The sequence below is a fragment of the Caretta caretta genome, chromosome 11 (genome assembly GCF_965140235.1).
Source record: "Caretta caretta isolate rCarCar2 chromosome 11, rCarCar1.hap1, whole genome shotgun sequence".
Classification (NCBI taxonomy): Eukaryota; Metazoa; Chordata; order Testudines; family Cheloniidae; genus Caretta; species Caretta caretta.
The window spans coordinates 42,937,832-42,964,627 of record NC_134216.1 but is presented as its reverse complement, the minus strand read 5'-3'; the positions used below and the strand labels follow the sequence as shown (position 1 = coordinate 42,964,627).

The following is a 26,796-nucleotide window of genomic DNA, read 5'->3' as shown; positions in this document are numbered from 1 at the left end:
TTCATCTAAAGTGCATTTGCTTCAACCACGCCCCCGCATTATTTTCAGTTCAAACCCAGAGGGAAGAGTAACCATTCGACAGTCGCCAACTAAACCAGTAACAGCTCTTGAAGGTCCCCTTTTCACCCGCGTGACTTTGCAGGCCCTGCTTAGCTTATGCCACTACCAGCGTCCTTCCCCCATCCCATTCCACTGCCGGTGACTTGTTGCTTACCACTTCCGGCCACACAGACACTAAAGGGCCCCATCCTCCAAGCCAATCAGAGGCCTGCTCTGTACCTCCACCAGCAGCACCCCGTGAGTCACGTGACCCCTTTTCTTTGGCCTTGGGGAATGTCAGTGAGTTATCGCGAGAAGGGACGGAAGCCTGTTGGGGACCGGGCCTTTAATGTGCGGTTCGACCCATCTGCTCGGGGTGAGTTTGTAAACAGAGCGCGGCGAAGGGGAGCCCGGCAGCGCCTCCGTCGCGTTGTAGCGGGGTTTGTGCGCGGCTGCGCCTCAGCCGTAGCGGGCGGGTGAAGGGGGGCGGCGCGGCCTGGGCTAAGTGGGGGTGTCCGAGAGGCATTAACATGGCGGCGCCGTTCTCCCTAGAGACCCCCGCCCCCACCGCGGCCTGTGGCCCCCGCCGCCCGTAGAGGCGCGAGGTCCGGGCCGGAGCCAGCGCGGAGGAGAGCGTTACCCGCCCCCGAGGTAGGCTAGTCCCCGCGCCTGCCCCAGGGCGAGGCTCCTTTCCCGGAAGCGGCCTGCCCTGACAGGTACAGCAGGCTCCCACCCGTCCCTGGGGGCGGAGGGGCCGCTCTCTCCGCTGCTGCGGGGGGAGGGCTGAGGGGTGCGGCGAGGCCTGTCCCTCCCCCTGCCGCTGAGGGGGCCGAGCCAGCCTCTCTTCGCCTGTATCTGCCCTGGGTAGGGAGGAGGGCGGAGGGAGATGGAAGACCCTAGGTGCCCCACAGCAGCTGCCAAGAGGGGAGGGCTGGGCAGAGCTGACCTGCCGTAGAGGGGGTTGTCGCTCTGCCCCTGCATGTGGACGAACCTCCGTGACCTGTGTCTGTTTCAGGCCTGGCCTGGGTTGTGGTGGTCTGCTTGCGCCCATCACCATTGTGACTGGTGAGTGGGAGCTGGACACTGTTGCCAATTGTGTGTGTTTTCTCTAGGGTCCTCTCAATATCTCTAACCTCTTAGCTACTTGTGGTCCACCAAGAAGATGCTTTATGTGAGGCAGCACTGGTGCCCAGACATTCAAAGCATGATGGTTATATTATAGGGCTTGAAAATCTTTCCTAATGTGATCCTCTCTTGCCTCAGGATTAAGTTTGCTAATTGGAGGTAGGGACTTCATGTGCTGCCACATCCTTCTACCTATTTAATTTACATTGCAACCTCTTGACTTTCCCCCACTTATAAAATAATTCTGGTCTTGCAAATAAAATCATTTGGGATACTCCTATCTCACATGTATTCTGGTTGCCTTTTCTTTCCCCATCCATCCCTCAAATAAATTGTTTGTTCTTTCCAAAAATAAATACATTTTGATCTCTTTCTTTGACCCCACAATTAATGAATTTTTGAGGTTTTTTGAATTTTAACTAGTAAGTTCTAGGCTGTCTGCTTCTCCAAATAAATGAATTCTGGCCTTTTTGTTTTCTCCTTTCCACCCCATTTAGCATAATCTTTGTTCAAATCTCCCTTATATCCCAGTCCGTGAATCCTGGATTTTAGTGCCTCTATTGCCCCAAGCTGTCTTGAGTGCAAGAGTTTAGTAGAACTAAAACAAACAAAAATAGCCATATATGTGGCCACTGAGAATATCTGCACTTACATTAGATATAAAATATTATGCTTTACAGCAGTGGTTTTCAAGCCCGTGGCCAAGGGACTGCAGACTGTCTAAAATGTCCAAAGGGATCTGCACCTCCATTTGAAAATGTTTAGGGGTCTGCAAATGGAAAAAATGGTGGAAACTACTGCTTTAGAGTATAAGACAGCCACTAGCAGATGGGGTCGGGAAAAAAATCCCCTATGGGCAGGTTATTCCATAACTGTCAAATGCAGGATTTCTTGAACTTTTCTCTGAAGTAGTGGCTATTATCAGAGGCCCCAATGCGGCAAAGGCATATGCATATGCTTAACTTTACTACTAGAAATAGCCCCATTGATTTAAAACAAATGTTTGCAGAACTGGGGCTAGAGAGAGGATGCTGGATTAGGTAGAACACTGCTCTGATCTCGTAGTTGTAACACCTACTAAAACACCATTGTGAAAATAACACTTAGCATTTATATAGCATATTACAGATTCAAAGGGCCTCATTGCAGTGTGTGAAGTTTAAAAAAACAAAAAATACACTAAACTTCACCAGGATTCCTTGTTACATTAAAGGTTACCGACAGAAATTTAAATGAATAATAATAAAAATGCATTTTTTGGGTGGGAGGATGGGCAACTTATTTGTTTATCATCATTTTATATTTGGGTAGTTAAGTTGTACATTAATATTTTGATCTTCATTGCACACTCAATATCTTTTTCTTGATTTGGAGGCTAGTAAGCCTAATTTTGTTGGTATAGATGTATTCTTCTTAGTAGGAATTTTTGGAGCCATACAGATTCTGCCGTATAGCCTTCTTTCTACTCAGAAATGTTGTCTTATTTGGTTGTATTAAATCTTTTGGGTTCACTGTATAATCTAATCTGTTTGGTTTTGCATAGGATAGACCCAGATAATACTTGTGGCACTTTAGAGAGTAACAAATTTATTGAGCATAAGCTTTCGTGAGCTACAGCTCACTTATGCTCAAAAAAATTGGTTAGTCTCTAAGATGCCACAAGTACTCCTTTTCTTTTTGCGAATACAGACTAACACGGCTGCTACTCTGAAACCAGATAATACTGTATTCCCTTAATTTTTGACATTCAGCTGTGTTTCCGATGTGCCTATTATGTCAAGGTCTTCTTCCATTTTTAGCCATTCTAGTTCATCTTTGGGTTTTTTTTCTTTGTTTAAGCTTCTTGTCTGTAGATATTTAAGACCAAAAATAAAAGCCATGTGCCAATGTTTAACTCTTAGCTGACATACATTTCTTTTCTGAAATTTTATCTGATCTCTACCTGGTGCACCTCCAATATTAGAAAATGTTTATCAAATTCCCACTTAAAAAGAACGTAATGAAGACTTTCACAGTAACAAGCATAGTATGGTTCAGTATTATATAGTAATACTTACTGAAGTCATCAAGTGGTGCGCATTAGCTAGCTTATTTAACTGCATGATCTTATTATTACTGTTACACCTGTCATCTCTTCTACCATCCCTTGTTGCTTGTTACTCTCACTTGTTACATCTCATCTTAAATTAGACTGTAAGCCCTTATGAGCAGGTACTGCTTTCCTACATATTTGTCCACCTAGCACAAAGGGTCCCTGCTCCTTCTTGGAGCTGTAGGATGTTAATGCAGAACATATAATAAATAAAAACAACTTTATATGACACCAGATGTAGATTCTCCTGGCATTAATGGGACACTGTTAACCTACCAATCACACTTCTATCTGAAATACCTTTACTGTTGTTACAAGAAATACCTATGATTACTATCTTAAAATGTTACTACTCTAAAGAGATTAGGAAAAAAACAAACCTTTTTCAATTTTCCTTTGTCTATTTGTCAGCACTGAGTTTTCCCTAATTTTTCACATAACAATAATGGAAGGACACTTCAAAAAATCTGATTGTAAAACTGCAAAAACTGGCAGAAAAACTCAAAGGTAGTTGTGTGGCTTCTCAAAGGACTTTTAACTAATTTTTGTGAAAATGACTGGATTTCAAGTAGTTATTGTCCCCATAATTAACAAAAGTGCATATTTGATATAAATGGAAAACATAGTTTAAAAAAAAAAGTAGGTAGTACCTGAAAGATGATTATTAGCAGGAAAATATATGTGTAAAGTGTATGTAAGTAGAAAGTCTGGATTATTACATAATTCTGTAATATGTTTCCAAATCTATGCCACATTGTTCCTGATAGTATTCTGCATTAATTAAGTAGTAGAAATTCAGGGTGAAATCCTGGCCCTATCAAAGTCAATGAGAGTTTTGCCATTGGCTTGAGTAAGGGCAAGATTCACACTCCGTGACTTAAGGCACAGCTGGAGCTATGCCACTGTAGCATAGGCTAAGTCTACATTTAAATTTCTACAGTGGCAGAGTTGCATTGCTGTAGCATTTATTGCAGCATCTGGAGGGATTCTCGCGTCACTGTAGGAGGGTAATTAAGGGTGGTAACTAAGTTGATTGAAGAATTCTTCCATCGACCTAGCACTGCTTACATGCAACATGCAAGACATAGCTAAGCTGATATAGCTTTCCATTGCAGACCAGCCCATAGACACTTGCTACAGCGACAGAGGGGGTTTTTCCATTGCTTTAGTAAATCCACCCCATCAACAGACAGTAGCTAGGTGGATGGAAGAATAATGGTGTTTATGCCAGGGCTTAATGACATCTTGCTGCAATGTAGCTTGGTCAACATAAGTTTTAGATGTAGAATCATAGGGTAGAAGGGACTGGAAGGGTCATCTAGTTTAAACCCCGCACCAAGTTGCAAGATTTGGTTTGTCTGAACCACCCAACACAGATGCCTATCCAGCCTCCTTTTGAAAACCTCCAGTGAAGGAGCTTCCATGACCTCCCTATGCAGTCTGTTGCATTGTTCTTACAGTGAGGAAGTTTTGGCTTTGACTGAGTCCAAGAAGTGTAGAACACTTCCATTTGTAGGTAAATGCAGACAAGTTTCACAAAGGAGTGCTCAAAGTGGTCAATTCTATTATTTTGGTAAAGACCCTTCTAAAATCTACTGTTTTATATAACAGAAATCTTACCAGTGAAACAATTCTTCATATTAAAAACTCAGAAATGAGTATTTGTATCAAATTCATAGCTATATGATGGTGTGAAACAATGTAGAAATGAACTTTCTGGCTTTATTAATAAAGTTGAAACAGTAAAAATGACCTTGCATATTGTAGTGACAGAAGATAAGAGTTTTCATTTCTGATTAACTGAATTTCCATGAGAAATTTTGAGATATAAGAACCCAGACAGGTGAATTCAGAAGATAAATCATAATTCACTTAGAAAAGAATATTATTGTGGAAATTTCTGAGAGAACTAAAATTTTATTTTTGCCAAACTGTAAGTCACCTTTGTTTCCAGATTCAGCTAATTATGTAGTTTATCATAGGATGTTGTAGCTTCAGTAACAGTAGAAACAGAAATGTTTCGAACAGAAATGTTTTTAAGGACATAAAATACACTTTAGAAGAGAATATGAATGTATTTAAACTTATTTTTATATCCTATCACCCAAACTCATATTTGCTTATTTGGTCCTTCCCTGTATTTGTATCAGTATTAGTAATTTTACTTTTTCATATTCCTATCAAAAAACCTCAACACACAAAAAATTATCTCTTGCATATTGCCTGCAGTGCTTACCCTTCCACTTGCCTTTCACACAGAAAAATTTCACCTTTATTCCAGCTCTGTCCCTGTCTCACCAAGTCATACTCTCCTTGTTCCTCTGCACATACCCCATTCCATAATTAGGTCTGCTGATGTTGTTGGGCTGTGTACTGGATCTTTCTACTTGAGGTCATTTGACAATCTGGACAAATGGGTTTCCTTCTGCTTTTTGGATTGGTTGGCAATGTGACCAATCATCAGCTTCAGACTTTTTTTTACTTTCTGTCTAGCTGTGCTCCTTCTATGTGCTCTCTCCGCTGCTTTCTTCTTGGAACCTCATAAAGCAGTTAGCCATTCAGACGGGCAGAAAATGCTGTGGCTATTTGTGCTTAGATCTCTTCATGATGCTGTAGTTGTTAGATCCCTTCTTTCTCTTCGTCAAGACCCACTAGAGCAAGCCCAGCTTTAAGTCTTCTTCCCAGGGCAAACAAAATGGCCTCTTACAGCAAGGCAAATAGTGGCAACAGCAAAGTAGGAGGCTCTGGCTCTCCTTGCCTTTAGGTCAGAGGTAGGCAAACTATGGCCCGTGGGCCACATCTGACCCGCGGGACCGTTCTGCTCAACCCCTGAGCTCCAGCACAATGCTCTGGGCAGCGGAGCTGCGAGCTCCTGGGGAAGCAGAGCTGCAGAAGCCGGCCTGACCCAGTGCTCTGTGCTGCGCGGTGCGTGGTTGGCTCCAGCCAGACGGCGTGGTAAGGGGTGGGGAATTGGATAGAGGGCAGGGGAGTTCCAGGAGTGGTCAGGGGCCAGGGGTGTGAACAGGGGTTGGGGTGGTCAGAGGGTGGGGAACAGGGGGGTTGAATGGGGGCAGGAGTTCCAGGGGAGCAGTCAGGAAGGGGGAGGGGTTGAATGAGGCAGCAGGGGGCAGTTAGGGGTGGGAGGTCCGGGGGCCATCAGGGGGCAAGAAGCAGGGGGGGGTCGGATAGGGGCCGGGGGCTGGGCCATGCCTGGCTGTCTGGGGAGGCATAGCCTCCCCTAACCGGCCCTCAATACAATTTTTGAAACCCGATGTGGCCCTCAGACCAAAAAGTTTTCCAGCCCCTGCTTTAGGTAGTGAATCCTCCACCCTCTGCACAGCTCCTGTCTCGTAAGTGAGTGTTAGGAGCTTAGGCTCCTGGTTCCATTCCCATCTCAAAGTGTTTACTGCAAATTCTCCTAAACTGTATTCTGAAGGCCTCACTCTCTTTAGCACTGTCCTTTTATGACAAGTGGTGCCTCAAAGTGGAGCCCACCCAGCTCATTTGTAGTCCTACAGGCTTCAGTGACCAAGCCCCCACTCTCCTTTGCAGGGACAGAACATTGCTCAGAAGATCCACTTGTGCAGGGACTCTGACACACCACAGAAATTGTCATTTAAACACCCTTCAACCCTATACAAAAGCCTCATGGCAGTACACTGGAGCATATCCTGTGCTAAGGAAAGCACAGGAACTGGCTTGTAAAGAGTATAGCTGGGTGGGAGAGGCCAGTAGTAATTTCTCTGCCTAGTAAGTTTGAACATCAGATGAAAACCCCTTGGTCCAGACTGTCAAATACTTTGTCTCAGAAGGTTGACTTACAGTAGGGAGAATCTCATTTGTGTTTTAAACACTTTTGTGTTTCAAATCTGGTGGTGGTGGTGGTGGTGGTATCCAATAGGTCTGTAAAACGAGGCATTTACCCCCTTCTTTGGGGAGGGTGGATTTTCCTGTAAATGTGAAGGAGTAAATAAACTTCATTTTGTTTCAGCTTTCTGCTTGTGTTCTAGGAATCTGAGAGAAGCTGTTCCAGCCCCTCCAGGTCAGTGCAGCTGTGACTTTTTTTTTAAACTAAAAATTTTAATTTGTTTTATTTTTCATTATTTATTAAGTACTTTAATTTGGTAGATTTTTCATCTACCAACTTCTATACTGAAGTGAAAGGTGTGACTTTCAAAAATGCTCAAAATCATCCCAGCTCTCCTCCCCTAAAAATAATGGTATAATTCCCATTAACTTCAGTGGGAACTAAGATTAGGCTAGAGTGGAATGCTTTTTAAAATCTCACCCAGAAAGTATAAAAGTGTAGAAAGTGAGCTAGCATTTAGAACTCTGTTACTTATTTTGGTTTGTATTGTTTCTTTTTGGCTCTAGAAGATACTGCTTTTAACTTTAGATAATTTTAATCCGGTAAACAAAAAAAACCTGAACACTTCTCCTCTTGCTCCTTTGTCCCTTTACCCCATCCAAACTAAGATTCCCCATGTTAAGCTTGGAACAGTAGAAAACTAATACCTAAATTTAAAGTAAATATTTTAAATAAACGTACTTTCCTGTGTTCAGTTTTTTATTCTTATAGTCTGCATCACTGCTTATTTTATTGTCAATCACCTAAACAGATTTTTGTTACGTTTATGTTCTTATCTGAAAAAGACATTGTAAGAAAACAAGAATCAGGAATTAAATAAATCAAACATGCCTTTTTTATTTTTAAGTGACCATTCTTCCTTGCCTGCTCTGGCTTACCTGTCCAATATTTATTTTAATTGTAGTACAATAAGGATTTAAGGATACAGTTTAATGCCCCTTCAAATCCAAGAGGCCTGCATTAAACATTTTTTATTAAAAGAATCTAGGGTAATTTTTCTGTGTATATAAACAAAGCCATGCATTAATAACAGCAGTGCAGACCAAGTGGGCTACTAGCAGTCATCAGTGCATATAGTATGTTTCACTACTGTTTAGGTAGCCTAATAGCTCAAAGAAATGTTCAGTTTCCGCATTTAAAAATAGTGTTTGCTTTTACATTTTCATTGTATCATCACATTCAGTTATGGGCTACCACCCATCCACCCGTAGTGGTGGAAAAGAAGAGAACGAGAGATGAATGGATTTTGACGTGATCTGCAAAAAATAAAATAATTAAAAATCTAAAATGTAAAAACTTCAAATACAGTATAGCAAGTACTCTAGCTAATGTCCACTCCACTTCCATTTGCACTCTTTTCTTTTTAAGTGCGATGCTTTGGGCTTGATGATTAAGCTTTGCATTCATATAGAACATCATTATGTTATTTATTATTTGTATTACCGTAGTGCCTAGAAACCCTAGTTATGTCAAAATAACTTGATCTTGATGAATTAATGTTGATAAAGTATTAGCCTTTTGCGTGAAGGACAGGTGTATGGAGTTTGTTCATTTGATACAGTGAAATTTGCCCTGTAGTTGAAAGGCCCAAAAGACACACACTATATCAACTATCATTACTGTAAGTTCTGTATGTTGTAAATCATTAATTATTTCAGCATTTCTTGTAGATGAGATGCACTGTTGCCCTTCAGACTGTGTTTAAAGTGTCACCTATATTGGTAATGAAAACCTGTCAGAGAAACAAGTTTAAAACGTTTGCCTGGCCAGTGTAGATTCTGCATAAGCTTTAAAACATTTATAGATTCGAAAGGTGAAAAAATCTAGAGAAATGGTTTTTAAATGCTTACACTATTCTGCCTTTGCATACTGATCAGATAAGCCATGTTATCCTGAACTACCATTGTGGATAGGGCTTGAGTCTCATGCTAAATTATGTTGAATTCTGGAGGGAGGCATTCTGTATGGGTAAAGTAATTGACAGATGGGTAAATACTACTTTTAAACTCTTATTTTCTTAGTTACAATTTCGGGTGAAGTTACTTTACTGTACACCTATTTAAAGATGTGGCTGTGATCAGAGAAACAGTATGACAAGTGAGGAAATGTTTTTCTTACAAGCCCAATCTAATTTTGGGGAAAGGATTATGCAAGTGGTATTGATCAAGGTCACCTGGTCTGGCTGCCTAACATTGACCACGTTCTTTAGTTTACTTCTATCATGTGTATAAATAATACAAGGATCGCAGGGCTGGCTCAAAAGTACCTGTCAAGGAAACAATTTCCTTTTTCCCGTTTCCATTTGCTGCATCTTAAACAGATTATTTTGGTATCTGAAGGCCACCTGTGTTGCTTCCATACATCTCTCCCCACGTAGGACTAACATCAAAGCATACACGTGAAGGCCAGGGATAAGGCAATACAGCATACCAGTAGACAGACAGACAGGTAGAATTACATAAACCAAATGTCTTAGGGTAACATGGCTGAAAGAGTCATATGATTCCAAAGGACATAAAGTGCAGCTTCTAAGATCATCTTCCTGAGTCCATTCTCCTCCTATTTCAGTGCATCAAAGTCAAGCTTCTTGTCCTCACCTCCCACAACCTTCAGAATTCTGCCCTAGCTATGTGCTTTTGCTTGTCTCTCATCACATTAAACATGGTTTCTCTGTTCTGTTAACTATGCTAGTCTTGTTTAGCTGTTTGTCACCTTCTCATATATATGATTCTGCACCTTCTTACACGTGGAACCTATTCTTTGAGCTGATCCCAGATCTCTCGTCAAGGTCCCAACTGTGCCATGACACTTAAATCAGTGTTAAGTTAATTATGACTCAGATGAGGATAGTTGGCACTTATATATATTTGAAGATTTTTTTTATTGTACATTATGCCCATCAAAATTATATATATTTGATTTCTGTATCCCTCTATCCATCATATCCCACTTGTAATCTTAGATTATAAACTCCTTGGAGCAGAGAGCATTATTATGTGTTTTTGTGCTGCTAGCATTAGGGGACAAAATCCTAGTAGAGGCCTTTGGGCACTACTATAATACAAATGTTCAATTACCTTTTTAAAAATTACATTCAGAGAACTTTAAGGTTGCACAGTCAAACACTTGGAAGTTTAGGAAATGCCAGAACTAAGACTGGTTGTGAAACCTTAATTCAGCCCCCTTGTGCATATTCATTATAATACCACCAGTGGACCAAATTCGGTGATGCATCCTGGTCACGTGCCTCCTGAGGCACACTGAGCATGTGCTAAGAAGATTATAATACAATCTTCAACTGTATGATCACATTTTTTTCCCACAGACCCTCTGCCTTATTCATAGTGCAGGATGACTGGTGCTCTGGAGATGAACCAAGGTTGTGGAGTGAATGAGGCTATTGTTTGTCGGATCCCTACCTCATTTGCTGCATAAGTTGGAAAGAGTATAGTGAATGAAGCCGCGAACTGCAGGAAGAGAGAGAATAAACTTGTGGTTAAGGCAACTGAATGCTACTCTGGGATTTGATTCTATCTACTGCCACAGGATTCCTATGTGGTGTGCAGCAACTCCCATAAGCCAGATTTTTCACAGATTGTTTATTCCTCATTGTTTGGGTGTCTAACTGAACACTAGGGGCTTGATTTGCAGGTGTTTTAATTAAAAAAAAAAGAAGGGGGGGGCAAATTGAAAATTTAATTGTTGAGCCAGATGGGTGGTCTGAAGGCTTGGAAACTTTACCTCCACATCAGAGACCACTACGATGATAGTTAACAGAGTAACTGGTAGCAATCGTAGTATGCTGTGATTCTCTTTGTGGAGCAGCCACTAGATGAGGTGGAGACACACTTTGTGGGTTTTAAAGATTTTTCCTGGCTAGCAAAGGAATGTTGAGGTTCAATAATTCTGCATTATATTCCAGGGTCAGGATGGGTATGTGGTTTTTGTGGTTTTCTTTACCTCATACTCCTATTTCTATCTCTCTTACATTTGAGTCTTGTTGCTTTCTCCTTTTCCATGGACAACAGCAGGGGACCATTGAGATTGCAAGAGGGACAATCTGTCTCTTCCGTTCCGGCCCCTGGCAGCTGGGAGAAGCAATTGCAGGGAACAGCCTACTCAGCCCCCTGGGCTAGAGCATGTTCAGCGCAGTTGAAAACAGGAGCTGTGTAGGGGTGGAGTTTGCTTGGTACAGATAGAATATTTGGAGAATTTACCTGCCAAGCTCTAGCAAGTTTCTATGGCACATGTGCAAATGGTGGTTTTCAGAGGGTTCTTTCTGACCATAGCCGGTCAGATCCTTATATTTAAGCCTAAAGATTGCAAAACTTGTCAAAATACAGTTTTTCAGGTGTTAATTGGCAGCCCATTACAGCATGATGTCTCATGCTCATAAAACTACCTTATGCCGTGTCCTGCAATAAAATAATGTTAACAGAGGCCAGATTAGCTTTGACCTTTGTCCAGTGAATAGTTCACTTCAATAAAACTTATTTATTTTCCTTTCAAAGCAGAGAGTCGAACCATTTAAATTTTGGTTCAGTGTGAGTTTATCAATGTTTCCTAACTCTGGTTCAGACACTAACTTAGAAAACTTTGAACCTGTTTGAACTGGTTCAGATACATTTCCGGCAGATTGTTATACGCTCTTATGCTTGCATTGTAACTCGTAGCAAAGGAATATTTATTATTGTATTATTCAGGAACTTTCTCAATGGAATTTCATTAAAAAAATTTTCTCTGCAGAAATGTGTCACATTTTCAAACTATGAGCCGGGTTTTTGGGTTAGGATGAATCACAAGTCACATAATACCCATACCCCATGTTATCAAGGACATACATGAGGGACTAGGTAAGAGTAGCCTCTGTTGGGGCTGCGAGTGATTAGCAATTGGGCCAGCAGAATGGCCGGAGCAATGTACTGTATTTAATTGGCTCTGTGTGTTTAAGCCAATCACCTCAAAGACTTAATGCAACTCAGAACATTCCAACATTCTTGTAAGATTAAAAAAGAAAGATAAAGTTATTAATTAAGTAATTAATTTTGAAATCAGGGATGCAAAAAAAAAGCAGCAAAGGAAAGCAGCAGGCCTATTAAACAATAAAAGATTCACCACCAGGGAACTGCAAACATTAAAATGAATCAATATGAAATAATTCTGTCTGAAAAAAACAAACCAACCTCCCTGAATCAGTGGACAGAGGGGAGAAGTTTTAGGCCCAGCCAGCCAGGGAGGAGAGGTGATAATGGGGTTATTATTAGTCAGAAAAGAACTGATACAGCACCTCTCCCCCTTCAGCTAGAACTCCCTTCCCTTCCTTCCTCCTCCTTTCAGGCCCTTCAGAGTCCCTCCATCCCTCCTTCAAGTAGTCTCCCATAGCGTAACACAATCACTGAGCCTGTGCAGAGTGACTGTTAGAGTGGCATCAGGAAGGAACTTCAGGGTCAGGGAAACAAAGCCAGGAACAGCCCGGAAGCACAGCAAGCCTTACATTCTGAAGTTAATCAAAAGTCCTGTGTTTCACACTCCTCCTGCCTCACCTATCATGTCTGAAGCCTGAGTTACTGGCCTCTAGCACTCGCCAGCAAGCAGGAGGAGATGGTGAGAGGAGGGAGGGGTTCTGAGAGAGGTAGTTCTCTTCCAGGGGGAGTCGTCAACCTGAGCAAAATAGAGAGAATTATCAATCCCAGAATACTTTTCTCCCCCTCCTCCTCCTCTCATTTCTGTTTGCTTCTTGGGAAGTGTAGTCTCTGCTCCTCTCTCTGCAAGGTTGGCGCATCCTGAAAAGACCCTCCCTACCTCCTGATGATTGAACCTACTGCTTTGAACTGTTTTTTGTTTTCTTGGGTTTGATTCCCATTTGGGGTCAATATGATTCAGAGGTTTTCTGTCTAGGGTCAGTTCTAGTTCACTCAAAATATGTTTCTGAATCGTTTTTTATTTCTGTTCAAAGGGCTTGACTTTTGATCAGAAATTAAATATAAAAAATAAAGGATTATTTCCCTCTCAACCCAATAGATTTAAATCAGATAATCACTCTGTGTGCTATTTTATATTGTCCTAATCCTGTACTAAAAGGGAGAATAGGCAGATAGCAAAGCTTTTGACATTTCAAATCCTGAAATAGACGAGAGGCTTACAGTAGAACCTCAAAGATACAGACACCAGGGTTACGGACTGACTGGACACCAAGTGAAGTTGGGAGTAACCAATCAGGTAGCAGCAGAGACCACCACCACTCCCTCCTGCCCCCCCCTCCCCCAAAAGCAAATACTATACTGTGCCCACGCGTGGGGCAGCCACTTACAGCAAGACACTGGGGCTGCCAGCCCAAGGCAGCCGAGCAGGAGCAGTGCTGGGGTCTGCACCTCTTTCACTCCTCCACCCCTCCCCCACCAGGAGGGGGACGTACTGTTTTTACCCTCCATCCCCTGGCTGGGAGGGACACATAGCACAGCACACCACATATTTCCCCTGCCCCGTAGGGATGGGGACAAGCTTGCAAACTCAGCTGCTGGATCTGGAGCCCAAACTGTGCTTTGTTCAGAGTTATGAACATTTCAGAGTTACGGACAACCTCCATTCCCAAGGTGTCCGTAACTCTCAGGTTCTACTGTATTTGCAACAAGCTAGATCTGCTAGAGGCACTCTGGTACTGTACTGTTTCCTCTGGTATGGAGTTAAGTTGCCACTTTGAAGATTAACAACAAGGTATACTGTCATGGTGGATACATAGAGGTAGTTGTGCCCCTTCTCATTCTTCATCATGATTGTCTTCAGGCCTTTGGAAATCCTAAAGGCTACAGAGCTGCTTCAACTAGCTCCAATATATAGTTGTCCACCAGTGCCCCTTGGAGAGAGATCCAGCAATGTTTAGTTAATTAATTTCAAGGCCTAACTGAGACTAGCCCATGTTAGATTTGAAACTGAACCAAGAAAAAAAAATTGGAATGAAGTACAGCAGAACTAGGATGATAGTCTCTCTGGGAAGACTTTGAATCATCCATTGAAATTCATGATGACTGCATATTCCAATATTCTTTTAACGATGCTATCTATAGTGTAACTTGGAGTTTAGACATTCATTTTTGTGCCATGGCACTTGCCTGTGTTCCTTTAAATCTTTACAAAAATGATGATAGTACATATCAACAGCCTGCTTAACAGTTCAACAAATACTGAATGCCTTTGGAAACCTGGGACAGGTCATGAACGCTTTGAAGGGAATAGCAGAACAATTTCAGTCCGTGGTTTGTCTTGGCATTCAAACTCTGATATGTCAACCTTTCCCTTGGCAGCCAAAGTCAGAGACTCTTAAGTGTTTCTTCTTGGAATAATCTCTTTGCTCCTGATCTGAGGTAGTCAAAGTCCTTTAGTGTTGAACGTGTGTGTAATAGAATCAATACCTTGGAACCTCTTGCACTATATCTTTGCTGCTTTTTCAGTTAAGTGCTTATAGCTAGAGTCACGAGCTCTCCTTTATTGTGTGTGTAGTAGCCAGAAGATCTATCCTGTGGTTGTGAGACAAATTTAGTAAAGGGGAGTGGGATCTCTACCCTTTTGGAACAAGTCTGTAAGCAGTGGATATCAATGACATACATCAGTGACAACGGCCAGTTTAATGGATCTATCTACGAAGAGTTGAGCTGTCTCATGTCTAAAGGTTAGTGATGTACTAGAGAGAATTCGCATCCAGTGAAAATTTAGGCATTCCCAAAAGTCTCATGACTTTTCACGTCCAAACTGTTTGGAGGAGAAGCAGATTTGATCAGTGCATAGCACATTCTGTTAATAAAGCTGCCATTGCTTACTTCATCTAGCAAAGCAGCAGTTGAAACCACCGTCCATTGGAGCTCTCTAAAGATACTTTTTTCAATGGTATTTTTCTTCAACTTCTGAATCTATTTCTTATGGGGGTTAAATAAACTTATGGGCTGGGAGTATTTGTCATTTTTTAGTTCATGAAGCAGTTTGGTTGCTTCATTTCCTTATCTTCTATCTCTGAATGTTAAAATGGGCTGGCCCTCTACTGACCTGTTGTATCCACAAATACTATCCAGTACCATTCCTGTTCTTGGTTACCTAGAGAAGGAGGCTCTGTCTGTGGATATTTATTTAGTTATTGATCTGCTGGTCTGAAGAAATACAATTGCATTTTCTTTCACCATCCCTTTCTTTTCTTCTGGCTTCTCTTTACATGGTTTGTTTTTTGTTTTTTTTTTTAAAAACCTGTCTCTGTATCTCATATAAACCAATTCAGACTTATCTTTATAAGTAGATCTTACTCTTCTTTGGTATCTTGATACTTGCAGGGATCCAGATAAGAGACATTTAGTTAGAAACAGTCTGACTTTTGTTTTTGTTTTTCTTCTCAGTAGTGTTCCTGTATTTTTGTTCTGGATTTTTTCCCACCTCTTTGAGATTTTAGATTAATTAAAGAATTGTGGTTTCTCTCTTTATACAGTGACTTCTTGTAAATACAGACAGTAATGAAACTCCTGTGTTAGAGGAGCACTCAAGTAAGACCAGGCAATGGCAAAGAAGCTAAATTAATTCTTTGCATTGGTCCTCACTACAGAGGATGTACAAGATACCCACATCAGAAGTACTGTCCCAAATTGATGTGTCAGTAGAAGAGATTTTAGAATAAATTGATAAATTAAACAATAATAGGTCACCAGGACCAGATGGTATTCATTCAAGAATTCTGAAGGAATTTAAATAGGAAATTGCAGAACTACGAACTGTGGTATGTAGCCTGTCACTGAAATCAGCCTCTGTACCAGAGGAAGGTAGCTAATGTAACAACAGTTTTTAAAAAGGGCTCTAGAGGAGATCCTAGCAATTACAGGCTGGTAAGCCTAACTTTAGTACAAGGTAAATTGTTAGAAACTAGAGTAAAGAATAGAATTGTCAGATATAGATAAACGTGATTTGTTGGAGAAGAATTATTACGGCTTTTGCAAAAGGAAGTCCTGCTTTGCCAATCTATCAGAATTCTTTTCAGGAGTCAACAAGCATGTGGATAAGGATGATTCTGTGGATAGTGTGTGCTTGGAATATCAGAAAGCCTTTGACAAGGTCCCTCACCAAAGGCTCTTAAGGAAACTGGGGGCTTTTCTAAACTTACAGAACTGTAGCAGCTATAGCACTTAGTGAAGAAGCTACCTACGCTGACAGGAGAGCATCTCCCTTTGGCGTAGGTACTCCATTTCCCCAAGAGGGGGTAGCTATGTCAAAGGGAGAAGCCCTCCCATCAGCATAGTGCTGTCTACACCGGGAGCTAGGTCAGTATAACTGCGTCACTCATGCTTGCATGAAACTGTGTATTAAATTGAAAAATAGTAGTTCTGAGAAGGAAGGCTGTATTTATGGAGAGAGAAACTCAAATACTGTATATGCATAAATAGCAAGAATACAGTGCAATCTGAACCTGATCCAGGGTAATGAATGGTATTTTATAATTTGTCCAGACACATTATAAGGGAATAACTGCATTTTGTTTATTTAGCATGCACAATAATTGTTTTCTTTAATTACAGTTCATTGCCATGAAAAGGAGAATGTGATTAAACTGCTCACCTTATGAAATTTGGCTTACATGTGAAATCTGCCAGGTATAGACATGTGTGTCTCTGTCTCTGTCTGTTTAGAGCATTGCTAAGTAAAGTAGCATTTTGGTCTTCTGCTGACGACTTATACATATATAAAGTCTTTAGGTAAATATTATTATTATTTATTTTATTAATGTTATAGCATTTCTGAAGTGGTATTGAAATGTATATTTTTATAAATATTATTTTTTAAAAAGACGTCTCTTCTGTGGAGATGTGCATAGACATTGCTAATACACTGACTTGGCTTTAAAGGTAGATCATGAGAAAATCAGGGAATGAGTTGTTTTCCCTAGCTTATTGGTGCTGTGCACTTGTCTCTTTGGATGTTATCTGCTACGCTTTATTTATTTATTTTTTTTGTATTTGTAAAAACCAGGCATTTGCAATATATTTTTATTCCAATTATAAAAACTGCCTAAGTGATATCTTGTGGAACATGCTTCACAGGTTACACATGTGGTATACAGTTTTTTTAATAATTTGTCTTTCGAACTGAGATGCATGCTCAAAATCTGCTATGTGTACCTATTTGGATTTGTGTATCTATCTCACAGGACTTGTAAAACATACCCTCAAAGCCATATGTATTGAAATATTACTCCATTGATTATCATAGAATCATAGGACTGTGAGGAACTCGAGAGGTCATCTAGTTTCTAGTTCACTCCCCTGTACTCATGACAGCACTGAGCATTATCTAGACCAGGAGTGGGCAAACTTTTTTTGGCCTGAGGGCTGCATTGGGTTTTGGAAATTGTATGGCAGGCGAGTTAGGAGAGGGGGGCGTGGCCTGCTTCTCTTCCCCGCCCCGCCCCGTTCCCTGGCCGCCCCCAGAACCCCTGCCCCCTGCTGCCCATTTCAATTCCCCCCTCCTTCCTGACTTCCCTCTGGGACCCCTGCCCCCATTCAACCCCCTGTTCCTCGCTCTCCGACTGCCCCAACCCCATTCACACCCCCACCACCCCGAACTCCCCTGCCCTCTATCCAAACCCCCATCCTCCCCCCACCCCCTTACCGCGCTGCCTGGAGCACCGGTGGCTGACGGTGCTACAGTCACACCACCCAGCTGGAGCCAGCCACACCACCGCGCAGCACAGAGCACCGGGTCAGGCTGGGCTCTGCAGCTGCGCTGCCCCAGGAGCTCGCAGCCCCGCCGCCCAGAGCATTGCGCCGGCGGTGCAGTGTGCTTAAAAGCTGTTATCCTAGTCCCTCTCCTAGTCTTCTCTTCTCCAGACTAAACAAATCCAATTTTTTCAGTCTTCCCTCAGAGGTCGTTTTCTAGACCATTAATCATTTGTGTTGCTCTTCTCTGGACTTTCTCCAATTTGTCCACATCTTTCTTGAAATGTGGTGCCCAGAACTGGACAAAATACTCCAGCTGAGGCCTAATCAGCACAGAGTAGAATGGAAGAATTACTTCTCGTGTCTTGCTTACACCCCTCCTGCTAATACATCCCAGAATGAAGGTCATTTTTTTTTTTGCAACTGTGTTACACTGTTGACTCATATTTAGTTTGTGATCCACTATGACCCCAAGATCCCTTTCCACAGTATTCCTTCCTAAGCAGTCATTTCCCATTTTGTATGTGTGCATTTTGTTTGCATGTATTATCAAATTCTTAGCTCACTGCAATCAGAAGAGAGGCAGCGTGGTTCTTGCTAGTAGAATACTAAAATCTTTAGTAATTCTTCCAGCCTAGGCTTTGGAGGTTGATATATTGGTAACTTGTTGCAATTACTTTTAAATATTTTGAGATATCATTTTTTTTTTTTAAATCTTATTTCAACCTAGGTAATACAAAGACCTGTGGAATATGAGTGATGACAAACCCTTTTTATGCACTGCCCCTGGATGTGGCCAGGTAATAGGATGCTTTGAATCTATTAATGTTGGTCAAGTAGACAAACACAGGTAAATGTATTTTATGTTAGATTGAAGAGTAGAAATATTTCTTAATGACAGATGCTGGAAAGTTAACTGCATGCTGTAATTATTTTGTAAAGCAGGTGATAGCAAGAATTTTTAAAAAAATTCAAAAACACTGTCTACAGAAGGATAGAGTCTTTAAAAAAGAAAAACAAAAGAAAAACCCCACAATTGTCATATCTCTGTCACAAAAAACACTTTGTTTTAGTTCTGCATTTGTAATTTTCTAAATGGAAACAAATAATGCATTAATTTGTGTAATCACATTCTTAACTCTCTAGAAGGAATTAGCAGAAAAACAAGTGCAATACAAAGTGTAATATAGCTCCAGTATTCATGAAATCTGTGGAGGTTAAATGATAGCAGGGTGCTTGTATAGTGAAGCCTGGGGGCATACTTTAAGTTTCAGAAAACATCTCAATTTTCCCTAGTCTAAATTGGTTAGATAATAATCCAGTACTAGTCTACTGGTTCTAACCATGCTTCAGGAAGAGAGCCTTCCCATTGATTGGCTAGCTTCAGAGAAAATCCCTTACAAATAGGCTGTACAGGGAGCTGAAATCCTATTCTGGGTCTTGTGCATTTCCAAATTTCCCTCCCATTTTGAGCTGAACCATAACTTTTTTTTTTTTAAAAGGCTCCAGAGGCAATCCTGACAATTACAGGCTGGTCAGCCTAACTTTAGTACCAGGCAAACTGGTTGAAACTATAGTAAAGAACAGAATTATCAGACACACACATGAACACAATATTTTGGGGAAGGGTCAACACAGCTTTTGTAAAAGGGAAATCATACCCCAGTAACCGTATTAGAATTCTTTGAAGGTGTCTCCAAACATGTGGACAACAGTGATCTGCTCAATATAGTGTACTTGGACTTTCAGAAAGCCTTTGATAAGGTCCCTCACTAAAGGCTCTTTAGCAAAGTAAGCAGTCATGGGACAAGAGGGAAGGTCCTCTCAAGGATGAGTAACTGGTTAAAAGATAGGAAACAAAGGTAAGAATAAATGGTCAGTTTTCACAGTAGAGAGAGGTAAATAGTGAGGTCCCGCAAGGCTAAGTGCTGGAACCAGTGCTGTTCAGTATAACTCATAAATGATCGGGAAAAAGGGGTGAACAGTGAGGTTGTAAAATGTGGAGACAATATAGAAATTACTCAAGATGCTTAAGTCCAAAGCAGCCTGCTTTGGACTTACAAAGGGATCTCTCAAAACCACGTGATTGGGCCAGGAAAGAGAAAATGAAATTCATTGTTGATAAATGCAAAGTAATGCACATTGTAAAACATAATTCCAACTACACATATATAATGATGAGTTCAAAATTAGCTATTACCACTCAAGAAAGAGATCTTGTAATTATCCGAGGACAGATCTCTGAAAACATCTGCTCAGTGTGCAGTGGCAGTCAAAAAAGCTAACAATGTTAGTAACCATTAGGAAAGTGATAGATAATAAGACAGAAAATATCATAATGTCATAAATTTATCAAATATCATAAATCCATGGTACGCTCACACCTTGAATAATGTGTGTAGTTCTGGTCACCCCATCTGAAAAAAGCTGTATTAGTATTGGAAAAAGTGCAGAGAAGGGCAACAAAAATGATCAGGAGTATGGAACAGCTTCCGTATGAGGAAAGATTAAAAAGACTGGGACTGTTCAGCTTAGCAAAGAGACGACTAAGAGGGGATATGATGGAGAAAGCGAATAAGGAAGTGTTATTTATCCCTTCACATAACACAAGAACTGGGGATCACCAAATGAAATCAGTAGGCAGCAGGTTTAAAACAAACATAAAGAAGTATGTCGTCTTCACACAATGCCCTGTCAACCTGTGGAACTCATTGCCTACGGATCTGAAGGCCAAAAGTGTAAGTGGGTTCAGAAGAGAATTAGACAAGTTCATGATGGATGGATTCATCAATGACTGTTAGCCAAGATGGTCAGGGTTGCAAACCCATGCTGTGGATGTCCCTAAGGCTCTGACTGCCAGAAGCTGGGAATGGATGACAGAAGATGAACCACTTGATAATTGCCCCGTTCTGTTCATCCCCTCTGAAGCTTCTGGCACCGTCTACTGTGAGAGGACAGGATACTGGGCTAAATGGACCATTGGTCTGACCCAGTATGGCCATTCTTATGTTCATATAATGCCTTCTCAACTCACAACAGGATTGGAAAAGGGGTACTATATTTTGTTCTAGGTTATTAACCTTGTTTTTCTTCCCTTCTGTACTGGTCTGGTCCAGTTTCTATGGTTTTAGGTAATACTTGAGGTTTTCTTGATGCAAACAGTGATGAAATATTCACTTTTATTTTATCTGCTCACAATTTTGTCAGTATCCACTGCGAACTTGCAAGTGGTCCTTCCTGCAGGGGTAGTGAGGAAGACATATGTAGACTTCAGGGGAGGTGCCAGGGTGTGAATCTCCCAACCTGGGTCAGTTTGTAGTTGGAGTGGTAGCCTATACCACGAAATGAAGCGCACACTAACTTTAAGGAACAACTAGGGCTTGATAGTTAGATGGACACAACTCTCATAATAGAGTTAAAGTTAATATTTCACATCACATCTGGGCAGCCTGTGGTTAGCTCCTTCTGAGCAGACTGAAGACCTTTTAATTGTTACCTGTTCTTATGATGATTATGTAGGTATGTAATCTGTGGTCAGAAAATGTAGCTGCCCATAGCTGTAGGGGTTTTCCACATGTAGATGAGTGAAATTTTCCACTGTGTTAAATAATATTGAAGTTAATCAGCCATTTTCCTTTAGGCTTGTCTTCTTTGTTTCTTACTATGTACTAATGACTGCTCAAGTTATGCTTATTCTGTAAGGAAAAGTCATTGCATTCTTGCAGATAGTGGGGTTTGGTTTGCGTGGGGATTTTTGTTTTTTGCACAATCTTGCTTTATAGAAGCAAAAATATTTATTTTAGTACATCTCTAGGATTCGTTCTTAGTCTTGTACGGTACCATTTGTGTGGCAGTGTCTAAGTACTGAGTGGTAACGTTGACTCTGAATTTGATTTCTTGTCAGTTTAAGTGAGACTGATCATCATTTCAACATCAAATTGTGTATTTAACTTCTGATTGTAATGTTTATAATTGAGAGATTCAGGGAGGTGAATGTTCTTTGATTTTTTTTTAAAGGGAATTTTAGAGTATTACATTTAAGAGTTCAGCTTACTTTTATTTTTGAAAGAATGTTAAATAATATTGAAGTTAATCAGCCATTTTCCTTTAGGCTTGTCTTCTTTGTTTCTTACTATGTACTAATGACTGCTCAAGTTATGCTTATATTTGAAAGAAATCAAGAGTAATCCTAATCTGAAACATTGTTCTTTCAAGTAATTTCTGCTTAGCTTTTTGGGCTCTATGCCATGGAGTTAGAGACTGAGAAAACTCAATTGTGTGGCAGGTTTCAGAAGTAACACATGTGATGTGAATTTTATAAAAAATGGAAGTATACAGTCGTAGAGATCATTGAGAATTGTGGTTTTTGTCGTCGTGGTAAATGCTGTAGCTTCTTGCATGCACAGTGAGCAGGTAAAATATGTGCTCGTTGCTGCTGTACAATAAAGGGAAAACCAACCTGCACTATGCCTTGCTCTAGCAGTGCCACAGGTCCCTCATTTTCATGAGCACTGAAATATTCACCATGTTTTAAATAAAAATAGATTTAAGGGACATCATCAATTTAAAAATGAAATTTCTCTCTGAATATTTTGCCTGTTACAGGAATCCTTGAGGATTGATATAATTGAAAGGGAGTAGAATAAAATGTTTTGTGCATTTGACAAAATAGTTACATTGTTTAACAATTTTCCCTGTAAAGTTGATCAGTTTCCACTTTGGTTTGTTAGGATATTTTACATTTTTAAAAAAAGTTTTATGTAGAGTTGGGGTCAGGGGCAGGTAGACAATAATACCTGAAAGTACTGTTAGCTAATTAAAAAAAAACAAAACTGACTAGCACTTAAGTTGATAGCATCTCTTCAAGAATTTAATTTTTTAAAAATTCAGTGATTTAAAAAATCCATATTAACTGAGAAAAATAAACGAAATGCTCAAAACTTCATTAGCCCAGAGTTGTTTGCCTTCACTTGTCTTGTGCCCTTTCAGAATATGGAGAGTGGCAAACTTAAACTTCTGAAAACCCACAGTGCAGGGTTAAGGGTACATTCTATCCCAACAATATAACCTTTACTGTACTTTCACTAGAGCTGGCAGTAGGGTAGAGCAAAGGTTAATAAACTGTCAAGGGAAGTGGAGGATTGTCCATCTTTTGATCTTTTAAAATTAAGACTGGTTTATTTTCTGGAAGATGGTTTAGTCAAACGCAAGGCATTAGGCTCAGTGCAGCAGTAACTGGATGAAATTCTCTGGCCTGTGTCATACTGGAAGTCAGAATCTCTGTTCTAATGGCCCTTTCTGGCCTTAAAAATCTCTGAATCTATACTATGTAGATCTGAGAAAGGACTAAGCATGTCCCATTATTTGTGTTAAATGCCAGAAGTCAAATATGTGGAACTTATCTGCACGGACTTATCTGCTATATTCACTGTGTTAGGTGTACTTGTTTTGAATGGTGGAGGGATTAATTGGAACAACTTGGTAGAGCTGTGTCTGTGATATAAAGAGAGGTGCAGGTATACCTTGAGGGATCAAGTATGCTTCACTTCAGCACTGAGTTTTATAGATTGTCAGTAGAGTTGTGCCAGTTACCTTGTTATGAAGATTATCAGCAGTGTAATGGCATACATGACAGTGGTGTCCAGGGCTTTCTGAGGGATAAGTGAAGGTAATGTCTCAGAGCAAATCCTCAGGACAAGGTTGAAAGTGTGGTAACATTTTTTGCAAATCTGGGGTGGTTTGTGTGGAGTAAACTCAGTGTTTGAGTGTAGACAAGGGTAGGTAGGTAGTTTCCTACACCTGATGTAAACCCAAGGTTTGCCTTGGAAAAGAGAAGGTACTAGACTTTATCCTACTGTGCTTGTATGCTCTGTTCCCAAGTGTTCTGAAGCATCTATGCTGTGAATGTATGTAATTGGAATCGCTCTAAAAGAGCAGTGTTAAGATTGCATTGCAGGGGTGGCATGTACCTTAACTTTGTGTTTTCAGAGGTTTAAGTTGAGCCATTTTCCACATTCTGGAAGGGCACAAAGTGTGACTGGGAAACATTAACTCTGCTTTAATGAAGTTTCGGTGAATTTAACTTCCTTTGAATTTAAAAAAAAAGCACAATAATTCCTCAGTGTGCTCGTGTACCACAGCCCAGGTCTCCACCTCCATTGCCTCTATCTCCTTGGCAGGGATTATCCCAGCCGCAGAATACACTGGCCGCACATTAGTGTCTTCAGTGCCCTTACATCATCTCCTCATCTCTCTGCCTGCCTGGCACAGCTTGGTTCTCTCTCCTCAGCCCTCCTGTCCACAGAGAAGCAGGCATTAGCATGGAACATGCAGTTTGAGAAACTGGGGAAAGGATGCAGCAACGGTGCAAGGACTAACGTAGAGTTGGGAGAGGGGAGCATTTTTTGAAGGGAGGAGTGAGGTCATCAGAGGAAGGATGATCCAGTGGTTAGGACTGGGGATTTGAGAGACCCAGTTTCAATTCCCCGCTTCACCATAAACTTCCTGTGTGACCTTTGACCAGTCACTTTGTGTCTCTGAGTCTCAGTTCCCTATCTGTAAAATGGGAATGATAACACTTCCTTATTTCACAGAGGTGTTGTGAATGTAAATACAGTAGCTCCTCACTTAACGTTGTAGTTATGTTCCTAAAAGATGCGACTTTAAGTGAAACGATGTTAAGCGAATTCAATTTCCCCATAAGAATTAATGGAAATGGGGCGGGTTAGGTTCCAGGGAAATTTTTTTTTTTGCCAGACAAAAGACCCCGCCCCGCCGCCCCCCCTCCCCACACACACAGTATAAGTTTTAAACAAACAATTTAATACTGTACACAGCGATGATGATTGTGAAGCTTGGTTGAGGTGATGGAGTCAGATGGTGGGATATTTCCCAGGGAATGACTTACTGCTAAATGATGAACTAACAAGTGGCTGAGCCCTCAAGGGTTAACTCGTTGTTAATGTAGCTCACGCTCTACAAGGCAGCACAAATGGAGGGGAGGCAGCATGGCAAACAGAGACCCACACCCGTCTGTGAGAGAGAGATGCGCATTTCCACTTTAAGTGGGCTGACACCACTCTTAAGTACACTACCTTGTCAAGTTAATCAGCAAGCTGATACCGCAGCAGCTGCTGCCAGGAAGCTCCCTAAGTCCTGAACCCTGTCATGTGTCCTCCCTGATCATTGGAGATGGGGTAAGCGGGGTGCAGGAGCAGGGAGCCCCCCTCTCCTACCCCTGCTCCCACCCCCCAGCAAGCAGGAGGCTCTGGAGAGCAGCTCCAAGGCAGAGGGCAGGAGCAGCACATGGCAGTGCGGGGAGGGACAGCTGAACTGCTAGCAATTGATAGCCTGCTGGGCGGCTGCTGCACAGGGAACTTAGGGGAGCGGGGAGCTGATAGGGGGGCTGCCGGTCCACCCTGGTTCCAAGCCCCCACCAGCGAGCTCCACTGGGCTGCTCTTCCTGCAAGCAGTGGACAAAGCAGGCGGCTGCCAAACAACCTTATAAGGGAGCATTGCACAACTTTAAATGAGCATGTTCCCTAATTGATCAGCAACATAACAAAACAATGTTAACCGGGACGACTTTAAGTGAGGAGTTACTGTAGTTAAAGATTGAGGCACTCGGATACTACAGTGATAGGAGCCATGTAAGTACGTATAATTTATGTTAATATTGATGGATGTGGGGTTTTGGTGGGGGCAGAGCTGAAGCCACTACAGTATCACCTGCTGCACATCTCTGACCCCCCTTTCACTCCACTCTTTCCTGCACTATTCCACCCCCCCCCTTACTGCTCCAAGCCCCATATTCCTCCAAGCTGCTCAGACTCTTCTATTACTGCTCTGACACTGCTCTATCTCCTCCAACATTCCCTCCATATGCCTGCTGCTTTGAGCCCTTTCCACACATTTACCAGCTCCACCCTTCTCCTTGGCACTCCGTGCCCTGGTGATCTTGGAGGGGCTATAGGCAGGTGGGAAGGTGGTGGGGCTATGAGGATTCCATCAGCTGAAACCAGGAGGAGGCGGGTGGTTGGAGAAAAAGTATCTACCCCAAATCTGGCCATAGTGTATGGGGAAGAGGCTCTAGACATCCATCGTCAGCAGAGGATCCAGATCTTGGCTCTTACGTGGTGAGGCAAGGACTTAGACTTCCCCATGAAGGGCTGGAACCCCCCAGGTCCTGGCTTACATGCAGAGTGGGAGGGACAGGGGCTAAGACCCCCTCTGAGAGGCAGGAGCCCCCTGGTTCCTTGAGTTTACCTAGCCCCCAGCTGTGGGGCTGTGAATGAGAGGAATCTCCCTCTCCACCCCCCTCCACCCTCCTTTTACTGCCACTACCTGGCCCGGGCAGGGCTAGGGGAGAGGAGAGTGTGGGGCAAACCAGCATTTGAATTATCCTTGGTATGTTTGGGTCCCTCAGTAGCTGTGCCAGAATACAGCCCTAAAGGGAAAAGCCCACCTCCCAACCTCACAATTCCTGTCCTGCTCCAGCCCTTCCCCCCCATTCTCCTTCACTGCTCTGACACCTCCCCTGTACACACATTCCTCAGCGGTGTCCCAGCAAAGTAATAAGAATTTGAAAAAATTGTGAAAAGCTCCTGAGAGTGAGTTGTGTAGTAGATACCCCTTGACCAATGACACATTGACTTGCTATCCTTTTGATCACACTCAGTTCCATTGGTCAGGAAACAAAGACTGACTTGTGATTTAGTTATTCTGTCTAGTGGTCTTTCATCTTCTCTCTATTTAATTAATGGTCATTTCCTGGACAATATTTCTAAAGTAAAATCAGAATCTGCATGTGGATTTTAGAGCAATTTAAAATATTGTTCTTAAACCAGAAACATTGGTCTTGGTAAAACTTCCAAAAGCAGCCCTGCATATACGGGCAAAGAGCAAGGATGTGCACAATGCACATTCTCTGAAAGCTGCCAAAGGCAGGGGTAGAACTCAAAATAGATGAGTACAATGAACACATCATGTTT

At 41.7% G+C, this 26,796-nt stretch overlaps 1 protein-coding gene across 2 annotated transcripts in view; it reads left to right on the top strand.

Annotated features, from left to right (window-relative positions):
* Positions 1-309: 309 nt before the first annotated feature.
* ATF2 (activating transcription factor 2) overlaps positions 310-26,796 on the top strand; it is a 79,669-nt gene continuing 53,182 nt past the window's right edge. Inside the window, exons 1-4 of one of the 2 annotated variants that reach the window (XM_075117973.1) lie at positions 310-415; positions 7,248-7,298; positions 16,670-16,744; positions 18,537-18,606. In XM_075117973.1, coding sequence (XP_074974074.1) covers positions 18,559-18,606 — 48 coding nt within the window. In that variant the 5' untranslated portion in view covers positions 310-415; positions 7,248-7,298; positions 16,670-16,744; positions 18,537-18,558. The remainder of the gene's footprint in view (positions 416-7,247; positions 7,299-16,669; positions 16,745-18,536; positions 18,607-26,796) is intronic. The other variant, XM_075117972.1, reaches the window with a different exon arrangement.